We start from the raw sequence: 16,276 nt of genomic DNA on the forward strand, positions 1-16,276 counted from the left end.
TTTGCGCTTTTTTCGCCCCAAATCGGAGTGTGTATTATGCAACTTTACCTGCACTGGGGTTTTCTCACCTGTGTGTTTGACACAGGTGAAGAGGAGGTCACTTGCTCCCCATGAGTGGATTGACAAACGGGTCTTTCTGTACTTTTGGAAAAAATCGTATCAGAGCTTATGTGTTTATTGAAGTCTTCACTTCAAAACATGCTCATTTACAAAAGCACTGCGATTGTAACCAAATTTAATAAGTCTTACAAGTCAGCTGAAATGATAAAAAAAAACAACAACAGGCTATTATGAAAATATATAGATTTTCTTGTGTAGTAATATTTTTTGTATGATACAGATTCACTGAATCCCCATTTGTTTGTTTTATGTATCTAATTTAATATCTTAAAAAACATATCTGTATTGGTATCTGTATTGTCTTTGATGGCAAATGTTACACCTAGAATTACTTTCACCGGTGGTGGCAGCACTGAGCTTCACGAGACTCAGTCTGACTAAAATGATGGAGGCGAAGAAGACGACGCTGAACCGGAAACACTCCGCGGCCTGTTCCTGTGCATGAGGTTGGCGGGATGCTCGTTGAGTGTGTGACGGATGTATTTGTTTAAATTTTGCTGGAGAACCGGTCAACACAACTTGTCTTCTATATAACTCAACATCTCGCGGAATCTTTTGTCCCGGGTAAAGCTCCGCGTTCACTTCAAAATAGGTTATTTCACACTTATCCGGCAGTTAGCATGCGTGCTAAATAACAGCTGTAATGCTAGCAGCTCTGCTAACGTCGGCTCGCTCCGGTTCGGGAGTCGGTCGTGTTTCTTCGGTCTTCGTGGCCACGTGTCGTCGTTTAATTCGCGTGAACGCTTTGTTCTTTCTTGCAGATCATCCCGCGGTGGTTCCCCCCCCCCCTCCGGACCTCCCCCGCCCCGCCATGCCGTCCACCGCCGGACCGAGCAGCTCCGCTGCCGCGCTGGCCGAAGCTCTGGAGAACTCCGCCCGGCAGATCGACCGACACCTGCAGGAGGACCGCTGCTTCCCGGACCTGTCCGAGCTGCTCAGCGTCCCGGGACACAGTGAGTGGAGGCGAGGGGAACATCCCAGTGACGGTTTCCATGTCAACTATCAAAATAGATTTCCATTAAAAGTTTGACCGGACGGTTTGAGCTCCAGTTGTTGTGACCTCCTTACATCCACGTTACTGGTGTTTGTTGATCAAGTATGTCGTTGCATGAATAAAAAAGTAATCTAACAATATTATATTTTGCTTGTCAAACTGTCAACTAGCACCATCTCCATGTTATAACACAGTTATGGGACATATTTCCATACAAAGGAAATGAGATGTGACACAGTTGTTTTTTTTGCTGACTTGTCGTTTCCTCTTGACAGACATGCCGTCTCTGTCCGGGGTGTCGGACATGGACTACCCGCTCCAGGGACCCGGTCTGCTCAGCGTGCCGAACCTCCCGGAGCTCAGCGCGGTCCGCCGGGTGCCGCTGCCGCCGGAGCTGGTGGAGCAGTTCAGCCGTATCCTTCCAGATGGAGGTTTCCATCACACAGAACAAACTGGTGCAGTGACTCGTTCTGGTGCAGTGACTGGTTCTGGTGCAGTGACTCGTTCTGGTGCAGTGACTGGTTCTGGTGCAGTGACTCGTTCTGGTGCAGTGACTGGTTCTGGTGCAGTGACTCGTTCTGGTGCAGTGACTGGTTCTGGTGCAGTGACTCGTTCTGGTGCAGTGACTGGTTCTGGTGCAGTGACTCGTTCTGGTGCAGTGACTGGTTCTGGTGCAGTGACTAGTTCTGGTGCAGTGACTCGTTCTGGTGCAGTGACTCGTTCTGGTGCAGTGACTGGTTCTGGTGCAGTGACTCGTTCTGGTGCAGTGACTCGTTCTGGTGCATTTTATTGTCCAAGAACTTTCTTTAACCGTTTTCTAGATATGCAGTTCAACTGCATGATGGGAGTTTTTCCTGAGATCTCTCGAGCGTGGCTCACAATCGACAATGACATCTTCATGTGGAATTACGAGGACGGGTGCGTAAAACCTTTTCAATTCAATTAAATGGGACGAAGCGACACGACAAACACATTCAACCAACTGAAGTGCACATAAATGTGTTATTAACTTTCACTGATGATGAACCTGCACTTTCTCTTCTGTTTTCCCTCCAGAGGCGACGTGGCCTACTTCGATGGCCTGATAGAAACTATTCTGGCGGTCGGTCTGGTGAAACCAAAACAAGGTGTTGTAACGTTTTCTCAAGTTTTGATTGTTGCTGTTATTTGTTCTTTGAGTGACGCTTACGAGTTGTTTTTTCATCTGCAGGAATTTTACAGCCTCACATTCACTACCTGTTAGTGCTGGCCACCTCTGTGGACGTCGTCATCCTCGGACTCAGCTTCCCGAAGGGACAAACCGGTACGTCTCCCCTCAATAACAGCGCAGCTGCATTTTAATTGTTTTAAAATCATTTCGGTAGATGCTTTAAATAATCCTCTTTTTTTAGCAATAATAGTTTTACCTGTTATCCAGAGTCCACACGGAGAATCTGGTAATAAGATAATCGTATTATGCTGCAGCTCAATAAAAGATGTCAAGCTGCTTTAAAGTAGGAAGGTGCACAAAAAACATGGAGGGTCACAAGCATGAGCAAAGTTACCGAGTTAAATATGTGCAAACAATTCCTGATATTCATCATGTTGACGAACAAACACGATACGATGCTGCAGGATCTGTTCGGATCACCACATTCTGCTTGATGATTAATTGTCAGACAAATAATTGCAATTAACTTTTTCTGTTCTTCTGACGCCAAGATTATATTGTAAAATTGTAAATGTAAAATTTATGAAGAAGAGACATATTTTGCTTTTGAACATTGGAACAGAAAAAATTAAAACCGCACAGGGCTGAAATGACATAAAATAGCAATTTAAATATGAAATATTTACCTACCACTGAAATATACAAAGAAAATACTGACGACGAGCTTTCAAAATCCACATTGTTCCACGGTGCCACTAATTCTCCATCATGTGAACTACAGCAGAAGAAGAGTTGCAGCGAGATGACATCACTCAAAGAGTCAAACCAGAAACAAGGGAACATATTTTGGAAATAGTGACGGAAATATGTTTAATACAGTTGTTGTTGTTTTTTTAACAGATGAATGGAAAAGATTCTTGGATCAAATAATCCAGATTAGGATGATTTGTACTCTATTATGTAATTATTGTGACGGGTCGAGCTGCTGCACCAGAATATATTCGTATTGTAAATGTTTTTCACTTGTCACGTGTGCACAGTTCAAATTGAGTGTGGTGAGACTTGTGTGGACGTCATGGTGGGATGTTGGAAAGATCATCAAGTATCTGATCCCGTGTTTTTGCTCTTGTTTGCTCATAATGTCGTCGTGTGCTCGTATCGGTTCATCTGGATCATCTCCGCGTCTCTCTGTTGTCGCAGGCTTGAACGACAGCATGTCCGGTGGGATGCAGCTGCTGCCGGACCCCCTGTTCTCAATCCCCACAGACAACACCTACATCCTGTCCATCACCTCCACCGACCTGGGACGCATCTTCATGGCAGGAAAGGACGGCTGCCTCTACGAGATCGCCTACCAGGCCGAGGCGGGCTGGCTGAGCCAACGCTGCAGAAAAATCAACCACTCCAAAAGCTCCTTGTCCTTCCTTGTCCCCTCCGTGCTGCAGTTCTCCTTCTCTGAAGACGGTGAGGACAGAGTTCACATTGTGGAGTGAAATATGTCCTCCATCTTATTGAAGTTCACTGAAACATTTTGTCCTCCTTATTGTCCTGCAGATCCCATTGTGCAGATTGCAATCGACAACTCTCACAACACGCTATTTACACGCTCTGAGAAAGGTGTCCTGCAGGTATGACGTCTAATAGACATCAGTTCTTTTCTATTTATTTGTGTTTCTAGTTGGGAAGGAAACTGATACGTTCTGCTCTTCAATGAGCTGACACGGTGTAAAAAAGCATATTTCTGTTCCTCAGGTGTACGACCTGGGAGCAGACGGACACGGGATGAGCCGCGTGGCGACGATGTCCCAGAATTCAGTAGTTGCAGCTGCTGGAAACATCGCCAGGTACGTCGGGGTCGGACAGACCTCAAGTGTGCTTCTTTCACACGTGTCACACTTGGCTTAGTTTGGTTTTCTTTCTGCTGATTGAAACTCTGCTCCATTTTCAGAACAATAGATCGCTCAGTCTTCAAACCCATCGTCCAGATCTCTGTGATTGACAGATCCGAGTCTTCGGACTGCCACCTGCTGGCTGTGACCCACGCAGGTAAAGATTACTGGACGAGGTAAAAAAAACAAAAAAACAGGACTTTGTGTGGTGTTGTATTAAATATGTTTTTTTTTGTTTGTGCAGGCGTGCGTCTCTACTTCAGCACTTCACCGTTTGCCCCGGTGCTCCAGAAGCACCTCCCGGTTCGGCCCAGCCTGCTCGCTTTGGTCCACGTCCGCCTGCCTCCGGGGTTCTCTGCCTCTTCCACCCTGCAGAAACCTACAAAGGTCCATAAGGCGCTACACAGCAAAGGTAACCAACCAGCTGGGAAGCACATGCTGTTTGTTTCTACATCCAGTGTTGCGTTGAGCTCGCTGACCTACAAGAACCCAGATTTTCCTGTAATACATGTTGAATCTTGCAGGTGTTCTTCTGATGGCGGCTTCTGAGACGGAGGACAGCGACATTTTGTGGTGCATCAATCACGACTCGTTTCCCTTCAAGAAGCCTTTGATGGAGACGCAGGTTCGTACATAAAAATCCCAGTCGGCCATTGGATGCGTCTCCGTAGCGCAGTTTACATTTTAATATGATTTTAGGTCAGAAATAACTTCTATAATTTTAGAACAGTTGCTGTTTTCTCCAGAATTTCAGAGAACAACTCCAGAGTTTGCAGCATTTTGTCAACTCAGGGATGGATGTATTTATTTGTTATATTCCTTGGATTTTCTTTGACATTTCTTTGAGACGACGCCTTGCTTCACCACCTAAAAACCAGGAACAACTGGTTTACAGAAAATCTGCCTCTCTCTCCTCTGCATTCCTTTGCAGATGATGTCTAACGTAGACGGACACTCTTGGGCTCTTTGTGCCATTAATGAAGAGAAGCCAGCCAAGATTTTCACTCCTCTGAACAAGGATCAGATTCCCATCACTGATTCTCCTGTGGTGGTGCAGCAGCACAACATCCCTCCACAGAAGTTCGTCCTTCTCTCCGCGAAGGTTAAAACTGCTTCCACGACTCATCGCGTTGCACACGCGGCGCTTAAATCTCGTTATTGTGCGACTAACACGTTTCTTTGTCTAAGTGTGGACTGTTTACCGTCCTGTAGGGGAGTCACATCTTCCAGAAGCTGCGGCCAGTAGACCAGCTGCGTCACCTCCTGGTGAGCTGTGCCGGAGGGGAAAGTGAGGAGATTGAACGATTCTTCAAGCTGCACAGGGTACGCTGCATGACAGCCAGTCATATTTCATAATCCCCTTATTGTGGCATGTCGCCTTAAATCTGTGTATGACACGCATGCCTGGTTTTATGCTGCGTTTCATGAGCCGGCAGAGACACACACACACACACACACACACACACACACACACACACACACACACACACACACACACACACACACACACAGGATTAGTTCAGGCCTGTTTCTCACCCCCCCCCCCCCCCCCCCCCCCGGTTCTGTGCAGGAGGAGCAGGCTTGTGCCACGGCTCTGATTCTGGCTTGTTCCAATGCTGCTTGTGACCGGGAGGTTTCTCAGTGGGCCACCAGAGCCTTCTTCAGGTCAGAGAACAGTTTATACGCAGATGTGTTTTCCACCTGTTCTCACTGTGCACACACTAAAGTCAGTTTCCTTTTTTTTTTTTGTTGCGATCAGATATGGAGGAGAAGCTCAGATGAGATTTCCTGCAGCCATGACATCTCCCAGTACTGTTGGACCTGTGATGAGCTCCCCGGCACCAGGTAGACGCTGTCCAGACGCATGCAAACCATGTCAGCACAACATAAAACGATACGGTTCAAAATGTCTCAAATTTGACATTATGAACAGACAATAATTTCAACGCCTCCTTCAGGTATTGTACCTCCAGCTTTGGCCACGCCCTTTGCACAGATGCAGTTTGGATCAGCGCCCATCACGCCCATGTCAGCCGGCCCGGAGGTGATCTTCTCCGGGAAACACAACGGCATCTGCGTCTACTTCGCTCGCATTCTTGGGTGAGTAAATCCTGTTGTCACGTTTTTCTTGGTCGAAGCTTGAATATGTGGCTCCACCTCAGTCAGAGAAGTTGATGTTCTCTTCTCCTGTTTGCTACTCGTATAACTCAACAGAAATATTTGGGATGGAAGCCTCGCTTTTGAGACAACCATGAGCAAAGGAAATCACACAATCAGTATTGTAAGTACTATTATAACTACATTTATTTACAACTCTTTAATGGTAATTCTACATGATCTTTTTAATAGTAGTTAACTCCAGCTGTTGTCCCACAGTTGGAAAGCAGCGTTGGTTCTTTTGATCTGGAGTCGGTCCTGCTGGAGCTCTGCGGTTTGCAGGAGTTCCTCGATAAAAACTCTCAGTTCAGTCCTTCTTCTCTTGGTGCTGCGAGGTGAGAAATCATCCGCTGCTTATTTTTAATCTGAATTAATTGGTGTGTTGATGCCTTAATAGGTTGTGTTAAATCTCCTGCATGTTGAAGACAGGAAACTACTACCAGATCAAAGCTATACTTTCATGTCCAAGGTTTTCTTAAACTATTTAATTATATCTAATTATATTATGTAGCTGATATGAAAAATAAAGATGCTTCCCCTTGTAAAATTACTTCTACAGTCGCTGTGAGTGAATCTTATACGAAACACTAACAGGATCCAGACCTGCAGGGTCTCATTTGCATCCCTCGTTTATAACATCTGTTCTGCTCTGTTAGCTTCAGCTCACCTGCCAACCTGCAGCAGAGGCTGCTGGGATTTATGCGTCCTGATGGAGCCAGCTCTCAGCAGGTTCAGCAGGAACTCCAGAGGAAATATCACAGTGAGTTATGAGTACAGCTTTATACATTTTACTGAATATTTTAAAGAAAATCAATAAAAATGTGGAAGTGTTCTGAACCAACAAATGAAGAAAAGGTGATTTGTTTTTTGTTCAACACTTCTCGCTGAGTTCTTTATTCCTTAAGATGTCTGTAATGTGTTTTTCTGTCTGTGTGTTCAGCCAAAGCTCAGGTCTATGAGAAAGTGTCCCTGCAGGGCATCCAGCAGTTGGTGCATCGCTCTTATCAGACTCTGTCCCTCTGGAAGCTTCTCTGTGATCATCAGTTCAGCCTCATTATGTCCGAGCTGCCAAAGGTACACGTGTGCACAAATTTGCATCGCAACCAGATGCTCATACATCTCTGCAGTTTACCCACCTTGAACCTAACACACAAAACCTGGGAAACAATGCAAGCTTCCCCGTTACAGAAATGCTCGTTGCTCATTCCTCCTTTCAGTTTTTTTGTTTTGTGTTTTTTTTGTAGGAGTTTCAAGAGCAAATGAAGGGAGCAAGTTTTAAGGATGTAGTGATCCGGGGCAAGGAGTTATCTGGGGCGCTCATCACAGGACTCATTAATGTCTACATCAAAGATAATGCCTCCGTGGATACCATCAGCAATCACCTGCGAGACATCTCTCCCCTTCTGTACAGCAGCGATGACAGTGTTTGCTCCAAGGTACCAACACCCCCCACCAGAAAACCTGTTTTATATATATATATATAATTACATTTATCAGAGCTTCAGGGGTGTTACAATCTTATTCTGTCGATGTTTCTGTGTCTTGTTTTCACATTTCTTTTGATTTTCAAGATAATTTTGGGGCAAAGAGATCTTGTATTAAGAGATTATTGATTTACTGGCATTGATTTACGTGTCTGTACTGAATTAGCTTTTTGTCTCCCACTCAGGCTAATGAGTTGCTGCAGAGCTCGAAGCAAATACAGAGTAAAGCAGATAAAGAAAGAATGCTGCGAGAGTCTCTCCGGCTCTACCAACAGATCAGTCAGCACACAGACCTGCCGCTCGTCTGCTCCCAGTACAGGCAAGGTAGGTACCAGACGCCTCCACTGGTGTTGGTGTTAGTGTTGGTGTTGGTGTTGGTGTTAGTGTTAGTGTTGGTGTTGGTGATAGTGTTGGTGCTGGTGTTGGTGTTGGTGTTGGTGTTTGTGTTGGTGTTGGTGTTGGTGTTAGTGTTAGTGTTGGTGTTGGTGATAGTGTTGGTGCTGGTGTTGGTGTTGGTGTTTGTGTTGGTGTTGATGTTGGTGTTAGTGTTGGTGTTGGTGTTGGTGCTGGTGTTGGTGCTGGTGTTGGTGCTGGTGTTTGTGTTGGTGTTCGTGTTAGTGTTAGTGTTGGTGTTGGTGCTGTTGTTAGTGTTGGTGCTGGTGTTAGTGTTGATGTTAGTGTTAGTGTTGGTGCTGGTGCTGGTGTTAGTGTTGGTGTTAGTGTTGGTGTTGGTGTTAGTGTTGGTGTTGGTGTTAGTGTTAGTGTTGGTGTTGGTGATAGTGTTGGTGCTGGTGTTGGTGTTTGTGTTGGTGTTGATGTTGGTGTTAGTGTTGGTGTTGGTGCTGGTGTTGGTGCTGGTGTTGGTGCTGGTGTTTGTGTTGGTGTTTGTGTTGGTGTTCGTGTTCGTGTTAGTGTTGGTGCTGGTGTTAGTGTTGGTGTTGGTGCTGTTGTTAGTGTTGGTGTTGGTGCTGGTGTTAGTGTTGATGTTAGTGTTAGTGTTGGTGCTGGTGCTGGTGTTAGTGTTGGTGTTGGTGTTGGTGCTGGTGTTAGTGTTGATGTTAGTGTTAGTGTTGGTGTTAGTGTTAGTGCTGGTGTTAGTGTTGGTGTTAGTGTTAGTGTTGGTGCTGGTGTTGGTGTTGGTGTTAGTGTTGGTGCTGGTGTTGGTGTTGGTGTTGGTGCTGGTGCTGGTGTTGGTGTTGGTGTTGGTGTTAGTGTTGGTGTTAGTGTTGGTGTTGGTGTTGGTGTTAGTGTTGGTGTTGGTGCTGGTGTTGGTGTTGGTGTTGGTGCTGGTGTTGGTGCTGGTGTTGGTGCTGGTGTTGGTGTTAGTGTTGGTGTTAGTGTTGGTGTTGGTGTTAGTGTTGGTGTTGGTGTTAGTGTTAGTGTTGGTGTTGGTGATAGTGTTGGTGCTGGTGTTGGTGTTTGTGTTGGTGTTGATGTTGGTGTTAGTGTTGGTGTTGGTGCTGGTGTTGGTGCTGGTGTTGGTGCTGGTGTTTGTGTTGGTGTTTGTGTTGGTGTTCGTGTTCGTGTTAGTGTTGGTGCTGGTGTTAGTGTTGGTGTTGGTGCTGTTGTTAGTGTTGGTGTTGGTGCTGGTGTTAGTGTTGATGTTAGTGTTAGTGTTGGTGCTGGTGCTGGTGTTAGTGTTGGTGTTGGTGTTGGTGCTGGTGTTAGTGTTGATGTTAGTGTTAGTGTTGGTGTTAGTGTTAGTGCTGGTGTTAGTGTTGGTGTTAGTGTTAGTGTTGGTGCTGGTGTTGGTGTTGGTGTTAGTGTTGGTGCTGGTGTTGGTGTTGGTGTTGGTGCTGGTGCTGGTGTTGGTGTTGGTGTTGGTGTTAGTGTTGGTGTTAGTGTTGGTGTTGGTGTTGGTGTTAGTGTTGGTGTTGGTGCTGGTGTTGGTGTTGGTGTTGGTGCTGGTGTTGGTGCTGGTGTTGGTGCTGGTGTTGGTGCTGGTGTTGGTGTTAGTGTTAGTGTTGGTGTTGGTGCTGGTGTTGGTGCTGGTGTTAGTGTTGGTGCTGGTGCTGGTGTTGGTGCTGGTGTTGGTGCTGGTGCTGGTGCTGGTGTTGGTGTTGGTGCTGGTGCTGGTGTTGGTGTTAGTGTTGGTGTTAGTGTTAGTGTTGGTGTTGGTGTTAGTGTTAGTGTTAGTGTTGGTGTTAGTGTTAGTGTTGGTGTTGGTGTTAGTGTTAGTGTTAGTGTTAGTGTTGGTGCTGGTGTTGGTGTTAGTGTTAGTGTTAGTGTTGGTGTTGGTGTTAGTGTTAGTGTTAGTGTTGGTGCTGGTGTTGGTGCGGGCTGTTTGCTCATGTCTGTTTACTGGTGAACTTCTGTGTTCAGTGCGTTTCTACGAGGGAGTCCTCGAGTTGTGCCTCACAGCAGCAGACAAGAAGGATCCGCAGAGACTCGGGCCTCACTTCTACAAGAACGGAGAGCCGGAGGAGGACCGAGTGGGACAGCAGGCCTTCCAGGAAAGGTAACGCAGGAAAGAAGCAGCGCACCAATTATTTGCACGAGAGACGGCTGCTGAACTCACCTCCGTTCTTCCTCCGCTCCAGACTTTCGTGTTATAAGTGCATCACAGACACCATGCAGGAGCTGGTGAACCAGAGCAAAGCCGCCCCCCAGTCTCCCAGCGTCCCGAAGCAGCCCGGACCTCCCGTCATGACCTCTGACCCCAACATGCTCAGCAACGAAGAAGCTACAGCCCACGTGAGTGAGACGGTTGGAGCTTATTTCTTTTCCCCAGCGGTGCATCTGATCTGCATTTGTAATGTAAATGTGTTGTTCCCTGGCAGTGTGAGCAGATGCTCGGTCTGGCCCAGAGGTCTCAGGACGAGCTGTTTCACATCGCTCTGTACAACTGGCTGATTCAGGCCGACCTGACTGACAAGCTGCTGGAGGTATCGTGTTCATACATATGCAATCAGTTGTTTTTCTCTTCAGCGGTTTAGTTCTGTCTGATGTTGTGTTTAAATGTGCAATTTAAAAAAATAACTTGACTTTAGTATTGTTATGTAAAGATTTTATTTTTTTTACTGAAAAATATATTTGTTTTTTTTGCTACTGACTACTGCAGTAAAGAAATAAAGAGTCTTTTGTCAGCTCATTAAAGATCCAGGCTGTTTGTCTGAACGTTTGCAGGTGAATTCTCCGTACTTGGAGGAACATCTGATGCACATGATCAAGCAGGACCAGAGTAAAGTTCACAACATGGACCTCTTGTGGCGCTACTACGAGAAGAACCGCAACTTCGGCAAAGCGGCCCACGTGCTGGCCCGCCTCGCTGACATGCACAGGTCTGGACTCAACAACCATCCCGTGAACTATTAAAACCTGTCGTGTCTACAGTGAATGAACATCACTGACTCCTGACTGACTCCTGCAGCACCGAGATCTCTCTGAAGCAGCGTTTGGAGTACATCGCCCGAGCCATCCTGTCTGCCAAGAGCTCCTCCTGCATCTCGGCTCAGGCATCCGACGGAGAGTTCCTCCACGAGCTGGAGGAGAAGATGGAGGTAGTTATACGCATCTGATCACCGCAGCGGACACGCAGGCATGAAACGTAGCCACTACTCACTTCCTGTTTGTCTGCTTCATCTTCTAGCTCGTACGAATCCAAGTTCAGATTCAGGACACCCTGATCCGACAGTACTCCCATCACCCCTCGGTGAAGAATGTCATCTCTCAGCTGGACTCGGAGCTCATGGACATCACAAAGGTAAGATGAACACCAGAACCATCGTAAGTCTCGAGGACTCAGAAACAGCAGTCGAGTCGTGATGGATGAAGATTTTTAGTTTTTACAGTAAATTAGAAACGTTTCAAAACTCTGTTGATTTTTTTTGGTGTTTTTTTTTTGTGAAAAGCTCTACGGAGAGTTTGCTGACCATTTCAAACTGTCTGAGTGCAAGCTGGCCATCATTCACTGCGCAGGACACTCCGACCCGATCCTGGTGCACTCGCTGTGGCAGGAGATCCTGGAGAAAGGTGAGTCAAACCTCCTGCCGCCTTCTTTCCACTTGAATGCGTGTGGCTCGTCACTGAGGAGTGTGTTGTCTTTCAGAACTGGGAGACACCGTGGTCATGAGTCCAGTAGACAGGATGAGGTCTCTCAATCTGAAACTGGTGTCGCTGGGGAAGATTTACGCTGGAACACCGAGATATTTCCCTCTGGGTAGGCCGTAGTTATAGTCAGCGTTTGTCTCATCAGAATTTTCCTGCTTGCTGTTTGCAATTTTGTGAACAGTAATATAATTAGACTTCCCTTTTGCATCATTTATGTGAGCGTTGTCTCTGGGGAACAGGTCTGCAGGGTGGTGCAGGTGATTGCTTCATTAGCCTCATTTTACACCCGACATGTTGAAACTTGTCACGTCTGTGGATTGATTCGTTTCACACGCATCCTCGGATGTGTACACGTAATCAGCTCTGAGCATTCAGCTGTTTAACAAGCTCGATCAGATGTTCAGGATTGGCACTCATTTATGAATTCCCCAAATGTTGCTTTGATGATGTTTTTTTTAAATTTTTTATGATGTTTTTAATCTTTTGATGATTATTTTCTTTTCTTCAGTCTTTAAGTGTTGTCATGTGATTGTTTTGGTGCAAATCAAATTGCCCAATAAAGGTTTGTAAGCATTTGTTGGGTACTGATGTGTCCTGGGTTTGCAGAGTTCCTGGTAAAGTTCCTGGAGCAGGAGGTTTGTCGACTGAACTGGGACGTGGGCTTCGTCACGTCCACCACGCAGGAGATCGGAGTGCAGTTGCCGCGTCTTCTGGAGGTCTACGACCAACTCTTCAAGACTCGGGTACGTCTGTTCATAAAGTTGTACTTTATTCAAACCTTTTTTTTTTTAATCCATTCATCCATTTGCTTCCGCTCGCCCGGGATCGGGTCGCGGTGCGAACCTTCCCGGTGAGGACGAGTTCGGTTCCCCTCGTCACGTTGGCTGCCTTGTTGTGTTCGGTAGGATCCCTGCTGGCAGCGGCTGAAGAAGCCGCTCCACCTGGTGGAGTGTATTCACGTGCTGCTCTCGGGATACGTGGACGACCCCAGCAGAGTGCCGACCTACGACAGGTAACCACCGTCTGTTTGGTTTTTTTTAATCCCCGCGGCAACTGAGGGCCAATTCATGCTTTCAACGTCTGCCTGACTTTCATCATCTGCCCAAATCTGCGATGGTCTGAAGAGACCCTTCTGCAAAAAGACTGGATGCAACAGGAAATCCAGAAAGGGATGTTTGTTTTGAGGAGATTGTACATTTTCAAACCTTTATAATTCATCTATTAAAAGAGTACAAGGACACAAGGACACTCCCTGTGGTGTTAAACCTTCTGCTGCCACCAGAAGAAGAAACGTGCTTCAAAAACATGGATGCTGTGATTTTACAGGGAGAAACTGCAGTTTGGACAATTGTTCACTTTTAAGCTCCAGGAGAGCAGCACAACTCTTCATCAGGCTTTAAATACACCAGGATGGTTTTTTTAGCGAGATGTATTTTTGCTGTTTCTAGGCAACAGATCATATCTGTCAATCACTCGTGTGCTACCAGCTACCTGCAGGCAGTCAAAGATACAAGACAAGAATAATCTCCGAATGGCTGCTGGTGTTTGACCGAGCCTGATGTTGTGTTGCATCATGACTTGGTTGTCAGATTTCAGGTCAGAGCAGCTTGTTGAAGGATGAAACGTCTATTTATCTTTCATGGCGGCACGATTCAGGATGAAACAAGTCACGATCTTCTTGAGACTTGTGATCGTGATTCTCTCATGATTTCTCTTTTGAGTTTATTGCTCTCATTTACCTGATAGAAAAAGACACGTCGACTTTGGACAACCGAACATAATAATAATGCACGTCAGTCTCTTGTCTTCTGTGTTTTTTGTGTTGTCTTTTGTCTCCCACGCTCTCACTGCGTTTCCTTTCCTTGCTGCTGGTTTCTTCTGCTCTGCATCGCGTGGTGTGACGACACGCTGTCCTATCGTTGAGGGAGAAAACAGGAGCGCTCGTTTTGATGCAGCTGATGTCCCAAATGGAAATGCAGCAGAATTGTATTTAGAAATGAGATTGTGTTTTTAACATGATCGATCGTGCAGCGTTACTATCTACACCCGTCTGGTGTATATCATCCAAAGTTACGGCCTTTTTTAGTAAACATCCTTCGCCTTATTATCGCTCCGCCACAGCTCGGCAGGGAGACACTATCAGGATGAACAAAAGAAACAACGGCAGCGTGTATCACATGATAGTTCAATATATTGAAACCAGTGAAGCGTTTGATTTAACGGTTTGTTTTCCGTGTTTTTTAGACGCCGGTTCACCAACGTGTGTCTGGACAACATCTGTGGATACCTGGTGGAGCTGCAGTCTCTGAGCCCGAACGCTGCCCTGCAACAAACCATCGGCAACTTCAAGTCTCTGCAGACAAAGCTGGAGAAACTCCACTGACGTCACTAATGACCCTCTTCATCAAGACAAGCGACAGGTGACCTCTGCACCGTTGGCCTCAAGCAGCTGATTAAAAGTGCGATTACGTTATCAGAAAGCACAAATTGAGGATGTTTGTGTTCCGCAGTCGAGTCGGTCTCTTGATCTCGTCAGTCTGCTGCAGGGACGGTCGCAGCAGATGAAGCAGGCTGAGGAGACGAGTTTTATAACTTATTTGGTACATTTTGTTGGTCTAAACATGCTGAGAGACGCTGCTGCTTGTTTGCATCGTGTGCAAATAGCTGTTGGATATAAAAAAATGTCAAACTATTGTTATCTGTTTATAAAAAAAAACATGAAATCACTGAATTTTAGAGGTGAGTTTGCATTTTTTGCTAATGCATCTAATTTGGTATATTTTCATATGAATCCGGTTGGTAAACAGGTCGTGTTTACCAACCGGAGCCTCGTCATGACGCGGGAATGATTTTTGATTGTTCTACTTTTGCCTCAAACCAAACAGTTTAGTGTTGTTGTAATTATGTACATAACTTGGCCACAATATAGTCTTTGCTGCCAAAAGTCATTCAAACACTCAAACCTAATTTTCATGTGCATTATTTGCAGTGAACGTTTTGCGTGATAAATTTAACAGTGACGTTTGTGTCCGATTGTTTTTGTGATGGTTTTGAATGCAGAACACTTTTTTATTTTTAACAAACTTCTGTCCTGCATTGGCAAAAAAAAAAAGTAAAACATTTTTATAACGAAATAAAAAAACTTTCATTATATTTGTGTTTGGGAATGGTTTGAAAACACTACACAGAAACCAGTTGGTCTCAGTTGAGACAGAATGGACATCAAAATGGACATTTTTTTTTTTTTTTTTGTCTCAAACAAAAAAAAATGAGCTGAATTCAAATTTAATTCAAATCCATTTTTAGAAATGTTCTTTATTTGTTATTTGTGTGATAGATTGTGTAGTGCTTATTGATAAATAAGGCTTTTGTTATTATGTTACAGTATGTAAACTGATTTTTACCTATAATTTGGCATCTTTCGTGTCCATCAATAGTCTACCAACACAGAGGGGCTCCACTTGCCTGAGTTTCCATGTTTGTCAGGACTCTGGAACATAAACATGGCTGATGGAGGAATTCTGAGCATATTTGGATTCAGGGTGTGAAAATACATGAACAGGTCATTTTTAGAGCGGGAGAAAATCTTTGTTAGCTGGTTATCAGCAGAAAGGAGGATCTAATTGCTCTGCGTCGGCGATGTGACACTGTTTATGTAATTATCCATCATTTAAAACGGCACTCCAGATTTCTCTGCGTCATCACCAACAGGGCAGTAATTACTGCTGCGTGCTCAAGTACACAATTATGTTTAATTTTCAGGCTCGTGATAAATAAGTTTGACTTGATCCTGACTGCACAAGTTCCAATAAATAATGATTAAAACTTCAATCAATGCAAACAGCCGCACCGACGTCCGTCGCATCAAACTATCTTCTCAGTTGTGTCTGAATTATAATAATATTCTCACTCAACATGCTGTTTTAACAAAGAAAAAAGTAGTAAAGCAGAAAATCCTTCAAATAGTTAATTGTGGGTTTGAGCGTCCTTGTTGAAAACACTCAGCTGCAGTAAATTGAGATTTGTTGATAGACTCCGGTGCGAACAGCAACACGTCAGGATGCACAAACCTTTTATATTAGTTTATATTTATAATACGTTTCATTTTAGAGATCTGTTTTCATAGTTGGGAAGTAAATGACAGAACTAGTGACAAACCAATGACAATGTCAAAAGCAACACAGTATATTATATTTATTTGTCATGTATGATGCAGTTTATATTATTTGCCGTTTCTCTATTAGATAAACGGGCTTCATGAGGAGCTTCAATACAATATTTAAAAGATAATACAGACTTTATCAGCCTGGGAACATCAAACGTGTTGATGAACTGATTGCTGATCTCGGTCATAGAAAGCTTTCAAAATGCAGTTTGTGCTCGTCTGTTAGTTTGGAGCGTTTTAAACACTCAGTTTTCAGAAACACAGCAG

At 45.0% G+C, this 16,276-nt stretch overlaps 1 protein-coding gene across 1 annotated transcript; it reads left to right on the plus strand.

The window, feature by feature from the left end:
- The first annotated feature begins 553 nt into the window (after positions 1-553).
- On the plus strand, positions 554-14,995 carry nup155 (nucleoporin 155). Its single transcript, XM_069172311.1, has 34 exons — positions 554-684; positions 882-1,073; positions 1,390-1,527; positions 1,936-2,032; positions 2,171-2,241; positions 2,325-2,417; positions 3,465-3,728; positions 3,819-3,892; positions 4,017-4,108; positions 4,213-4,310; positions 4,398-4,565; positions 4,678-4,778; positions 5,085-5,255; positions 5,366-5,476; positions 5,724-5,818; positions 5,913-5,998; positions 6,112-6,253; positions 6,368-6,434; positions 6,530-6,645; positions 6,967-7,070; positions 7,251-7,384; positions 7,555-7,746; positions 7,980-8,118; positions 10,117-10,252; positions 10,335-10,488; positions 10,575-10,679; positions 10,921-11,075; positions 11,165-11,294; positions 11,384-11,497; positions 11,646-11,766; positions 11,843-11,953; positions 12,451-12,587; positions 12,750-12,856; positions 14,089-14,995. Exons 2-34 carry the CDS (start codon positions 932-934, stop codon positions 14,225-14,227), a joined length of 4,104 nt encoding a protein of 1,367 aa, XP_069028412.1. The 5' UTR covers positions 554-684; positions 882-931; the 3' UTR covers positions 14,228-14,995.
- The last annotated feature ends 1,281 nt before the right edge of the window (positions 14,996-16,276 follow it).

The sequence above is a fragment of the Embiotoca jacksoni genome, unplaced genomic scaffold (assembly GCF_022577435.1).
Source record: "Embiotoca jacksoni isolate LCO1_2020_lvr unplaced genomic scaffold, fEmbJac1.0.p SCAF_10, whole genome shotgun sequence".
Taxonomy (NCBI): Eukaryota; Metazoa; Chordata; class Actinopteri; family Embiotocidae; genus Embiotoca; species Embiotoca jacksoni.

Coding starts and splice junctions, on each gene's coding strand:
- nup155 (XM_069172311.1), top strand. CDS start 932: ATGCCGTCCACCGCCGGACCGAGCAGCTCCGCTGCCGCGCTGGCCGAA. Junction 1,074..1,389: donor GCTCAGCGTCCCGGGACACA/GTGAGTGGAGGC, acceptor TCCTCTTGACAG/ACATGCCGTCTCTGTCCGGG. Junction 6,435..6,529: donor GAAATCACACAATCAGTATT/GTAAGTACTATT, acceptor GTTGTCCCACAG/TTGGAAAGCAGCGTTGGTTC.